The sequence below is a fragment of the Mytilus californianus genome, unplaced genomic scaffold, assembly GCF_021869535.1.
Source record: "Mytilus californianus isolate M0D057914Y unplaced genomic scaffold, xbMytCali1.0.p SCAF_17, whole genome shotgun sequence".
Lineage (NCBI taxonomy): Eukaryota > Metazoa > Mollusca > Bivalvia > Mytilida > Mytilidae > Mytilus > Mytilus californianus.
Window position 1 is genome coordinate 5,724,984 of NW_026262659.1, and position 13,307 is coordinate 5,738,290.

A 13,307-nucleotide genomic window follows, 5' to 3' on the forward strand; every position below is an offset into this window, starting at 1 on the left:
ATTATTGTCACACTGACCTATTATGTCTGTTGGCTCACCCAATTTTGTCAATATAACGGAACTATAAACAACTAAAAAAAACTGTTATTTGAAATTTACATGAAAATCAATATTGTCTTATTTTAATTTGTTATCGAGATCATTAGATTAGAAGTTGGTAACACTATTATTTAAAAAAAATGTTAATTTTGGCTGAGTATTATAACAAAACGTTGGAAATATCATATACCTGCAAAATCTAAAGCTCGTTCCAGACACTTATTCCAAGTGTTCCACGATCATATCACGATTTTAAAGTTTTGTTTGTTAAGGATAAAAATTTATGTTTTTTTTTTACAAAACGATTATCCAAGTTAAATGTATTTATAGTTTTTAAACAGATCGTTTCAATTTATGTGCATAAATGTCCTTCTCGATGTATTTGTAATTATGTTATCAGTAAAGTCCTTACAGACGAGATGCCAAACATTGAAGAGTTACATTTCTCGGTGTTTGTAAAGGTAACAGCTAAGGTCGACAATGTTTTTTCGAGGGGTAACAATCTGCTCTATCCCCCTCTCATCTATGTGTTATTTCATTTATTATACTGCATTTCTGTTATTACTGTCTATTAAATTTCAAATTCAACGTAATAAACTATGAAGTCTTGTACATAAAAATTACTCGTACTTAATAAAAGAGCACTATTGATCAATCGTTTCCGTGAAGGGCAATAGAATATTTAGCAATAGGATAGATTAAAGTATCACCCTCGTATTAATCAATCAAAATCTGGCATTTTAACATGAAGTATAATAAATATTTTTAATATCTTTACAGGGTGGAATATACATGTTTCAATTAGTTGACTGGTATGTTGCTGCCCTGTCACTTCCTATAATGGGTTTTCTTGAATGTATTATGATAGGCTGGATTTATGGTAAGTTTATATAGTCAATTGTCCGTGACTATTGCAACAATAATGTATATTCTGTTGATTGCTATGTGTTCTTTTCATGACTGAAAGATATATTATTTTTATTATGTAAGTTTTTCAGTTACAGATAACTGGTCCTGAACTACAATTTAAACGTTAAAGAAGAGTTAACTTTGTTAAGTTCAATTAATTACTTAAGGGAAATGCAATTAAGAACTATGCGAATGAAAAAGATGAAGAGTATCGGTTTTGAGATAGAAATTCAAGAACAAAATAAAAGTATGAGAACCATTAAGAAGACACCAAATGTCCAGGTAATGTCTTTAATTGGAAAGTATTGTCAATACAATTTGTCAATCTGTAAATAGCTTGAACAGTTGGGAATTAGTTCATTAGACAATACCAATATCTGCTATTTACATCAAATTTCTATGTAATATATAATGCATGAACAGTTCTCCCGACATGGAATAGGCTTTGACCTATAATGGTTTACTTTTATAAATTTTGACTTGGATGGAGAGTTGTCTCATTGGCACTCATACCACATCTTTTTATATCTATTTAACTAGTTAATGAGTGTTTGATGTCTCTAACTGTAGAATATATGGAATATCGACCGATAAAACCAGTCAATAAACCGCTTAACTCAGTTACATCATTACAATGGACGACAACAGCAGTTTCTGAATGCAAATCGATAGTCATAAAAACACCTTATCAAATCTGCTCATTGCGTATTTGTTTTCCTACTTTGGTTAAATCTAGATTTCTAAATAAACTCATCATAGATACCAGGAGCAAAATGTTTTACGGCAGACGCGCCGCTGACTTTTCTCGCCCAAAATTCTCATCAGTGACGCTCGAATCGAAAAAGTTAAAAAGGCCGAAAAAAGTACGAAATTGAAGAGCATTCAGGACACAAAATTCTGAGAGCTTTTGAAAATACAGCTAAGGTAATCTATTCCTAGTGTAACAATTCCTTAATATTTCGAAATATTCTTAGTTTTGTAAACAGCAAATTTGTAATTATTATTATATCAATGAAAATGTATGTCGACACACCAGAAGTGTTGAATACTGGGCTGGTGACAAATTCGAGGAGGAAACCCCCAACAGCAGTGGAATTGACTCATTATTATAGTGCTAATCAACCAGAGACTGTGAAAGATTGACGGCATCTATTCTAATAAGCTATTGTGGCCTAGGCCTTTAAAGTGATTTTGATATGAGATTTTGATTTTAACAGTGGATGTCATTACTGTAAGACATACCCTTTAATAGACTTAGTAAGTGTTGATGACATGATCATTATAAACAACATTACAGGTATGGAAAGATTTTCTAAAGATGTCAATCAAATGTTAGGAAGAGGAGTTCCGATATTTTTTAGAGTCTGTATTATGTTCGTAACACCTCTAATAATGTTTGTAAGTATGATAGGTCATGTAACATTGAAGTTATTATATATAACCTTCATCAGTTTTGTGGGACACCGAAAGTTTTAAACCAAACTTGCTAGACCATTCAACTCAAACATCTTAACAGAATAAGCGGTACCGAAACTAACCAGACCCAAAGTAGATTGCTGCATAATGAAACCCACACCACAAAAAAAAAGAAATTCAATATAAAAGATAGATTATATGAAAAAACCACGAATAAACCGTCAATTGGACAGCAAATTACAACATAAAGAGAGATATTCAGATGACAATATAAACTCTCTAACAATTAGACAAGTTTCTATACAATGCATTGAATGGGATTAATACACTTTATGATATATGATGTGTTGACAGGTACTGATTATGTCCACACTAATTGGATACCAGCCACCTACATACGGCAGCTACAAGTACCCCACAGCGGCTGCCACCATTGGAACGATGCTGTCTATCCTGCCTATAGTACCTATTTTCATTTTTGCATTGGTTGCCATCATTAAGGCTGAGGGAGACTCAATTTATAAGGTAATGTACAAACATGTTATGAATATTGAATATTACTAATTAAATGCAATAAACATTCTTACACGTTTTCGTCCTAAGCGCTTTTCTGGATTTACCTTTATCACGATCGCTTAAATCTAGCCATTTGAAAGAAATAGATGCGCAAATACGCTGTACCATTAGGAGCTATATGACCGAAAAGGACCTAAACAGAATAGCCAGATTAATTTCAGGTCAACTTTGTATGAATGCGTTGGAACCTTAGTCTCGTAATTATTTCTTAATTGATGAACTGGGATTTTGAATAAGAATATTTTATAAAGCATGTCAGTACCGAAGCACCGAAGCACTGACTACCGATTTTATGATAGCCTCGGGAACTAACAGCTCATCGACAGCGGTATCGACCAAGTGCTAGTAAATGAAACAATTACTGTTCTACTTTTAAAAAAAATACACACTTACTTCAAATTGAAAACGCATCGATTTTTAGATTTTGCTTACATGTATTGGTTAAATTATGTATTCATTTATTATAATATTCCTTTTTGTGAGGTTAGGGGTATTAAATCATATTTTGATTTATCCCTACTTAAAAATGTAAAAATCTAAAACACAGTAAGTCTTCCTTTTACTATAGCGTCTTCTAATAGAACAAATTAATGATATACGTCATATTTTTCCTTGAAGATTTGTTTTCTGTTTCTGTTTATATCATTCATTAAAATACTGTACGTACAGACATTGTGAATAATGTAAACTCATTTAGGTATTAGTCTTAGTTATATGTGCTTATAGGAAAATGATATGTTTCCTACGTTTTATCAGCTTGAACATAATTGGTATCATTCTCTTTGACCAGTTTCACTTTGGTTGTAGTAAAAATAACAACAAAGAGCAACAAAGGTAAACAAATCAGTATTCATATTGTTTTAACTATTGATGTTTAGTTGTAAGGTTTAATGTTTTGTCTTCTGGATCTCATCGGTTCAGCAGTAGGTGATAGTTGATAAAATTATTTTAGTAGAAATGATCGTTCGACAAATTTTATAACATTTTTTAATCAAATCTTTTATATTTATGCCATTAGGTAGAAATAAACTTATACCGAATTGACTAATTTCAGTACTGGATTGGGTATTTTCATTGATAACTCATTTCATGCCTTACACTTAGGCCATATCATACCCCTTTCCTTCTACAAAAACATTCGCAAGTAATAAAATATTCGTTTTATGAGTGTTAATAAACTATAGGTATTTTTATAAAGATAAGTTAAATATAAATTCAAGGACTTTCCTTGTAAATAAATAAAGACAGACATACTTGTACATTTTACTTGTAATTGGATATCACTAGTGTTTTCTCTTTTGTTTCAGAAAATAGCAAATGCCTTGAAACCAACATCACAATGGAAACCAGTTGGTCAAGACTATGAGGCTGTGTGTAAGAAGAAAGATATTACAGACATGAATTTACTGGAGAAAATCAAACTTAACCTGCTTGGCGAGACTAACGTTTGAACAGATGTTATTAGACGTGTTAGGAAAGGGGTTTAAATACTGCGCTGATGTTAAATACCAATACCGATACAAGATTTAAGTGTGGACGTTTTCAAAATGCAATTGCACTGAAAAGTATCCCGGCGTAGTATAATAGTTTACGTTTGTTGTGTGTTTGATACAATATAAAGCGAACAGTTAACGTCGACTCCAAATTATAAGACGTGCATTGGCGTAGATCTTCATACATTCATACATTAATTTGTATTTGTGTGATTTAAGAGTGCAAAACAAAACTTAACAAAAAAAAATGTAAGAGTCAAGAATGGGAATGGCGGATTTTACGGCCACAAGTCCAAATATATATATTAAGCGATATGATTAGAATATGTTTAATAGTTAAATAACTCGGTTTGTCTCTCCACAATAGATATGTCCTATTTCCGTTGCAAAATATAGTTAGCATGCATTTTGTGTCCAGGGATACAGGGACGCGTATATATGTGTGGCTTAAACAAATCAGTGCTAATCAATCTGAACTCATCGTTATATCTATATATAAAAAAGAAAAGAAAAAATGGACACAAGTGGATAAAGTGCTATTTCTATATAAAACTTTAAGAAGCAGGGGGCTACAGTAGAAGGTTGTCTTGCTGCGCATAGTTTTAATATTCAAGAAAACCACTTTCCATGAGCTATATGTGATTCGTATTGTCTACTACTTTCTGGGTATGAATGCAAATGGACAGAGGGGTGAAAGAACGGACGAATGGATCAATTCACCCATCACTATATACCGTCCAATTTAGAAAGCGGAGTGTATAGTGAATCTAAGGCAAAATAAAATGAAGCAAATCGAAAAAAAAAAAATGCCCGACATATAATTTAGCAGACTTTGTTTTGAAAGAGGTGAAAATGAATATTCCATTTTCAAAATAACCTCCTGACCCAAAGATACTAACATTAACTTCTCCATATGAAAGTTTAACGCCACTTTCAACAATATCTCAATTTAATCGTGGTGTTCTGTTTTGTTGGTGGAGGAAGCCGTGGTAACAAGAAAAAAAAAACAACTTCCGACCTCCACCGAAACGTAAATTTAACATGCTTGATAATGTCTAAACGTTGTAATCTTTTAATACTTAATTTGATAACCTCTCTTTTCCGAAAAACTAACTGATAAAAGTTGATTGAAGGAAAATGTCAGGGCAAAATTTTTTATGTGAATAAGAATTAATTCATTTAACATTATATAAAATTGTCAGCGATTATAAAGATAATCAAATTGAAAACGCTTTTATTTCGGTCTTTTGTTTAATTGTCAAGTACACAAATTTCTAGCTTGGTTTATTTTTAGAATTATACGCTACTGTGTAACACATTTCTCTATTCTAGAAAATGATATAAAATAATGAGATGCGGTATGATTGCCAAAATAGACAACTATCTACCAGAGACCAAATTTCGTAAATGTTTGCAACTATAGATCACCGTATGACAGACCCCCAACACGGAGCAAAACCATTCCCGCATATAAAAGCCAAGAAAGGCCCCGACATGACAATTATTTTTTAAATAAATTTCAAATAAACGAACGTTTTGAACAAAGATTGATGTAGAGTAAAAAATCGGATTCGAATGTGATTTGATTCCTGTGTTTTTATATTCATTTATTTTGATCACTTTGTAGATTTTCCTTGTAGTCGTTCAACAAAATAGTAAGAAATGGGGGAACAACGATCTTAAACTTAATGAATCCCTACTATGACACAATGCAAGAATAATGTTCGTGTTGTTTTGCTGGATCCTCGTCCGTGTATTGCGGAATAAATTGTTACTATTTTATTGTTTAAAAATCATCTCAGCATTATCCAACAAACCCATAGAGGTAACTATAATGAATGATTATCTGTGCTTTTTGAGATGGTCCCCACTATAGCCTGTAGTGGTATTGGTATTTAACATCAGCGTCAAAATCGTATTGACTTTTCTAACACGTCTATTGAAACATGTTGTTAATAATGAATCTGATATAAAGGTGTACAATGTAATCATTACAGCTGTTTCAATTTCGTATGTATCACATTGTGTTACATTGTAATATATTTATAAGGACAATGGTAGTATGATTCCTCCATAGGCGACAATTTTATACTGCTATTTGCCTCATCTGCTTTTTTATTTATTAATTGTTTATTACATTATGTTACTTTGTATACACATGTATGTAGTGGATGTATATTTTGACTAAACTTATATTTATTCCTATCGTCAGAACATAGATTTAACTTGTTTTATTAAAGGTGTAGAATAAAGGAAATTCTATTTGTCTCATTCACTTAATATATATTGTCATCTAAATTGTTTTTAGTGTTTTCTTTTATGTTTAACCCCTACACGATTTAAATCTATTCATCATATTACTTGTAGTGTTTCCAGAATATGGTATCTATACGTGTGAATGTAATGTGTTTGACAAAAGCGTGAACACAAATACACCGGCTTATAGAAATTAAAAGTAAATGACTGCTTTAAAAATCAAAGCGCGAAAGCGCTGTAAGGCATTTATTACAGGTTGTGTGTATTTTTAGTCCAGTTATATCATTATCTTGCATAGTACAGTGTACTTATCAGAGCTGGCTTTCAGTATTTAAGATTTAGAGTTCTCTAACGATATTGAACAAATTTTATGAATGTCATATTTTGAGCACTATATGAAGGCGATTGTTCTCACTTGTTTATGAACTAGTGCATTATGTCCAGTTTGTACCTTTTTTTATCTATGTTTATAGTCAAATACTGTTTAAAATAGTTAGGCATTTTCTTTTTAGTAATAAGTAAATGTTATCAACTGTATTTTATTCAACTTTGCAAATGTGGTTTGTTACTGGTAAGTATGGATGATAGTTGTTTCATTGGCAATCATAACACATCTCCTTATTTATATAATGATTTATATTCAACAACCTCAGGTACAAAAAAAATGTATGTAACTAAACTATGATGGGAAACCTTTGACTTCTTTCTTTTTATATAAACTTTTGATTTGGTACCATAGAACTATGTAGAATAAATGTACATTGCAACATGTCAACTCTTTCAATGACAATACTTTTTTTAGAAACTAAAACTCCAAGCAAAATTATATCTCTAAGTATAAAGTAATTTATGAATGAAAAAAGGAGTTCTTAATTAAGAAATAAACTGATTCGCTGAGCGCAACTGGATACACCCGCAGAGGTCCAACCCTGAACAGTTGGGGCAAAAATGGACACAATATTCAAGCTTGATACAGGTCTGAATTTGAATTGTAATTAAATATTTGACATATTATAGTTTCTGAATAAATGTAGTCAAAGAACTTGAAATCGGTTATATGAATTGAATTTATATTCAATTAAAGATTTCTTGCTGTTGTGCAATACACTGTGCTGTTGCGCAATACTTAATAAATCTGTTGCCAGACTATAAACAAATAAAGTTCAATTTCTTCTCAATGTCATATTTGAAATTTATGAAAATCAATAGGGAGACTACATCAATAGCTATAAATAATTCACCAAAGTTTCATGCGAACTGCTTAAAGCATTTTTGAGTTGTTGTCCAAAAGCTGAAAAATCCCCCATTTTTTAATGAATTAAACCCCATAACTCAGAAATGTAAAATGTAAAATTTATAAAATTCTAAAGGGAGCTTACAGATTGATAATTTAGTCTTAGATGCAAGATTTTGTTATCAGTTGTTATTGGCTTTGAACTAGCTGTCAGTAATTGCGAGTACTCTCAGATCTGTACTTAGTGTCTTTTTGTTATTTGGATGTACAACTACCCGGCCACGTCCACTTGTATTTGTATTTATCCATCTGATGAGTTAAGCCTCTTTCAACTGATTTTTATAGTTCGTTCTTATATTGTACTGTTACACCACTGTCCCAGGTTAGGGGGAGGGTTGGGATCCCGCTAACATGTTTAACCCCGCCACATTCTGTATGTACATGTATGTGCCTGTCCCAGGTCAGGAGCCTGTAATTCAGTGGTTGTCGTTTGTTTATGTGTTGCATATTTGTTATTCGTTCATTTTTTGTACATAAATTGGGCCGTTCGTTTTCTTGTTTGAATTGTTTTACATTGTCATTTCGGGGTCTTTTATAGCTCACTGTGCGGTATGGGCTTTGCTCATTGTTGAAGGCCGTACTGTGACCTATAGCTGTTAATTTCTGTGTCATTTGGTGTCTTGTGGAGAGTTGTTTCATTGGCAATCATACCACATCTTCTTTTTTATATTTACATCAAGAGATATAAACAATTCACCAAAGGCGAGGCAACAAAACTTAGTTGTAAGATCTCTGAAATTTTTTACACGGTACGAGTTTTTCTCATTGTTGGAGATTGTACGGTGACAGTAACACCTGTAACTGCTTAAACCCATTTCTTATGCATTTTGGTTCGATAAACTCACTGAATATCATATCACATTCCTTATTTTCATATGCATTACAATTTACATGTGCATGTAATTGTAAATATATATATATCAGAACCAAATTAACTGCATCACTTTTATTTATGCATCCTTTGGCACAATACAAGTTCTAAAATTACACAACATAAAACAACTAAATGTTATTTCAGATGAAAGTTTTGTTTCAGTTCCATTCATAGGAATTATTAGAATTTTGCATGTTTTGCCAAGTCCAATAATTCGCTCTATTTGCACGTGTTAATTGGGGACTGTTCTATCCCGTATAAGAGTTTTGGAACTAATTCTGTTTCTTTTTTTGAAAAAAAGTTAGCAAACAAATCTTGCACATTTAAACCTTTGTCTGCCATCACACTGTCACCAGGATCACATAATTGAACTATTCTACATCTTTCAACTTTTTCACAGTCACTGGTACAACAAAAATATGTATTAGAGACATAGTTGACTAAACCACCAGGTGTCGAACATACAAGTAATTTCAGTGTTTCTGTTTTTATATGATGAAAAAGTTGCCTGAGCTCTAGGAGCTTTAGGTTTTATCACGGGATATTCTGTGCTGTCAATAATAATCCAAATTGTAGGAAACTTTAATTTGAAGTTGGATGGCGAAAAATACCTGACTTAACCACTAGATGGTCAAGTGTTAGCCTCACGCCACTGTTTAGACATAAAAACAATCCATGTATGCACAATATTCTTAACACTAGATTCAATCTAGAATCTAGACAGTTCAAAGTTGGTTGTGTAATGCCTCAATTTCATCAAAGTCATAAAAAAACTGATTTTCAACTGACACCCTATCAATTTGAAAATATATGTATCTCAAACAATGTGCTGCTGGACCAAGTGTGGTCAAAACAAATAAAAATTTAGTATACAACTCTAAACAGGTATAAAAATGCATGGCTGTGTTACGTGTCTTCATTTCAAAATTCTCTGCTGAAAACATATGCATTGATGGTGTTTGCGTAATTCCATCTGTGAAGCTCAACATTAGCTCGGCAGTTAGTGGTGGACAGTCATAAATCCTTTCTGCAGTATGAATGACTTCTTCAGGAAAACCAACTTTACAATCAAAACTTTCCTCTAGATTTCTACTACAATATTCATCAAGTTTAGTTCTTTTGTTTTCACAGGAAACTGCCCTGATTTTTCTTTTTGCGGACGATTCAGTCTCTTGCTTGGTCCAGGAAAATAGGCTGGGAATGGCAGTAGACTTTAGTCTCTGTATGGTGGGTTTGCGCCCTGAAAAAGGTTATAGAACATTAGTTTTTTGATAATTAAATGAACTTCCATTAGCAATGTATACTTTGTACTACCTGGCAAAATATTAACTAGATTTATTCATTACAATCTGGATAAAACTATGCCAATGTATGTTATGTAAATCCAAAGGACAAACAATGAGAGACCTATGCAACAAACATACATTGTTTGTATCTAAATAACTATAATATAGATCTGAGCATGTCATTGTTTTGTTCCTGTTAACATTGTCATTGATATTTTTCAAGAAAGTCTATGAGGCATAGCTTATGCATTCCTGTCATTACTACATTAGCATAATTACTGCTAAAATAATTCTCAGTATGATATACCTCTTGTAAGAAATCATTATAATTGTAGCAATCACCAAAAAATCTCAAACAGATCACATTGAATCGTAATCCAAAAAATTATGACGTCTTGAATTAACCCCCCCCCCCCCCTTTTTATTCTTAAACGATAATTGCGGTTGTAAACAGACTTTGGTTTATTCGCATGGCGATTACATATATAACTATATATTTTAAAAAGAAAATAGAGTTTTACCATGAATAGTTTCCTGCACGTAGTCTTTTTCAGTAAAATATGACTTGCAAACAACAGCTGATTGAGATGGACTCCACGATTTCATCGTGTTCTCGTCCAATCTGCGTATGGGCCATGGCGTTGATCCAACTTTTCCTTCTTTTTAAGTCATTTGGAAATGCATGTCCTCCTCTTAAATGACATCCAGGTACACAACAACAAGTACTTGGCATCGTTAATTAAAAATGTAACTGTAATAGTTGCACAGTGCAAAAACCGGAAGTTGAGGAATAGGATCGGCTACCACGGCGCCACCTATTCAGGAACGATAATTTGCTACTTTATATAACTGCGAAATAACAATAACGTTAGACGGGTTCACGTGCATAAACAGAAATACGCTTTAAATTGTATAATATAATTCATATTCAGTCGACCTTTAATTATTATATCAACGACTGAAATGATTTATAAACATCTAGATTGCAGATAACACTCGAAATTAACCCGACCTCTTTCCACACGGAATTCAAATAATTCTAGTTTGTCAATCGGTTGACTGCTTATAATCCAAAATACAAATATATCAAAAGTTTTTAAAACACAATGATCGTTTCTCTATTTCCCAATGTACATGAAATGAAAAAAAAAACATTTTATATCACAATAAGGGGGGAGAGAATTCAACATTTTCCGGATCTGCTTGGAGCCTAATGACCCTCCACGTAAATAAGTTGGATATCGCAGAAGGAAAGATTAAACCGGCAACCAGAAAGGCATTAAAGCACTGCCTTTAAAAATTAAAGTGTAGGCATCCTGCTGCTGGTTGAGGTTTTCTTTTCCTTTTATTGTTACTGAATTTTGCTATGTTGTTTTGCAGTATGTAGGCTCCCGTTGCTATACTACAGTGACTTATAGATCTTTTCACTTCAGTTACTGATAACTCAATAGATTGCCAAACTAGATGTGGTTTTCCAATTTCGCCGTGTTCCAAACAGAGGTATTTTCCTTGTTGATTTATTAGTTGATGGATCTTTATAAATTTTTGACTAGTAGTTATTAATTGCTGTTTTATATTGATGTTTCCACTGTAACTTGTTATGTTGATTATTCAGTAAAAATTCTAGATTTGGTAGGTCATATAGTTCTAATGTTTTGGATACTATGTGGTAGAAACTTCCTGGGTTGTTGATGGAGATGGAGATCTGGCGTTGGTTAAGTTGCTGTATACTTTCATTTCCGTTGTTTAGGAGACTATACAGAAAGCTCGCTCAGTTGACGTTTGTGTAACTATGCTTCTATGGGTAGTACACCTATTAGTAGATACACGGCACAGAGCGCTGTTCTTTGAGACAGTGATTGGAAATTTCGTAGGCAGTTTATGTGGAGGCGGTTAATATATATGTGTTTAACTAATGGTAGTATTTCAAGTTAAGTTAAGGTATTACATAGCTCCGATATATTTGGTAAGAGGTTATGGGATTTACATAGCTCCGATATATTTGGTAAGAGGTTATGGGATTTAAACTATTTGATCCATGAAGTTAACTGTTCATTAATGAGTAGAGTGTACTGCGAACTTTGGACAGTCTATCCTTCACATTTATTTCATTTTATTTAATATCAGCTCTTATTAATCCTAAATGTTTAGTTTGGTTGGTTGGTGTTATACAAGTAGTGCCGATATTCCACTGTAGGTTTTTCCTAACAGTTTTGCCTCTAGTTAGGATGACAGCAATTGTTTTTGTTGGATGAATTGTGACTGTTCTGTTTTGCATTTCGTAGAACAGTGTTTCGCATAATGTGTAGTTCTTCTGCATCATCAACCGGTAGTGCTATATCATCTGCACATGTGGGTGTGCCAGTGTATATATTGCCAATTTTTATTCTTTTGTGGCTTTTCATTAGTTCATTCAATACGCTGTTAATGTAAACTTTGTACAGGTGAATTGATATGACTCCACTTTGTCAAGAGTGTTTCAAGCAATCTTACTTTATATGATGACATCATACCACTCGTGACGTATGCCAAACATGTCGGTATTCTTCTGAACTGTAAATTTAGATCAATGGACCAGACATTGAATGCGTGCAGAGTGTTGAGAGCAACTGCTCTTTCAGTTCTAAATTCTGGAATTCATCCATCAATTTTTAACCCTTTGACTTGTTCCAAGATAATACTTCAAATATGTTACAGCAAAGCCCTATATGGTTGTGAGTTATGGAACAAGTCGACTCAAACAGAAATTACGATGTTAGAAAGATCTCACAAATTTGTGTGTAAAATCATCGAAGGACTTCCGAATCGAACCCTTTCTGACAAATGTATAAGTCTTCTTGGTTGGTTTTCAATTGAAAGCATTATCAACAGATGTAAACTTTTTTTTTTGGTAGACTATGTAGGTTGAAGTCTTCTGCGTTACCAAAACGAATAATGATAAGCACACTAATGGAATTCAAACGTAAATGCGTTCCAGAACAACTAGGTTTTATTCCTGACATCTATGAAGCAGGCGAAAAATATAATATTACAGATTATAATTTGTGAATTTTGCAAATACTTTTTCTTTTCCATCAAAAAAACTTTGGTGAGTTATTGTAAACCGGAAAATAAAAGCAACCGACGAAACATGGTGGTTATACCGAATTTCATGCGATCATGAC

At 32.8% G+C, this 13,307-nt stretch overlaps 2 protein-coding genes across 2 annotated transcripts in view; one reads left to right on the forward strand and one right to left on the reverse strand.

Annotated features, from left to right (window-relative positions):
• The window catches only part of LOC127726457 (sodium- and chloride-dependent glycine transporter 1-like), an 81,228-nt gene extending 74,460 nt beyond the window's left edge, over positions 1-6,768 (forward strand). Inside the window, exon 12 of the mRNA XM_052233834.1 lies at positions 4,248-6,768. Within this exon, the coding sequence (XP_052089794.1) occupies positions 4,248-4,391 (144 nt within the window). The 3' untranslated portion in view covers positions 4,392-6,768. The remainder of the gene's footprint in view (positions 1-4,247) is intronic.
• Positions 6,769-9,286: 2,518 nt separating this feature from the next.
• Positions 9,287-10,915, reverse strand: LOC127726297 (uncharacterized). Its single transcript, XM_052233619.1, has 2 exons — positions 10,665-10,915; positions 9,287-10,097 (listed from the first exon to the last, which is right to left on the reverse strand). Exons 1-2 carry the CDS (start codon positions 10,747-10,749, stop codon positions 9,583-9,585), a joined length of 600 nt encoding a protein of 199 aa, XP_052089579.1. The 5' UTR covers positions 10,750-10,915; the 3' UTR covers positions 9,287-9,582.
• Positions 10,916-13,307: the final 2,392 nt, after the last annotated feature.

Bases quoted from the DNA above. Each gene is read 5' to 3' on its own strand.
- LOC127726297 (XM_052233619.1), bottom strand. From the start codon at position 10,749: ATGAAATCGTGGAGTCCATCTCAATCAGCTGTTGTTTGCAAGTCATAT. The intron at 10,098-10,664 runs GTAAAACTCTAT...AACCTTTTTCAG, and splicing joins CGTGCAGGAAACTATTCATG to GGCGCAAACCCACCATACAG.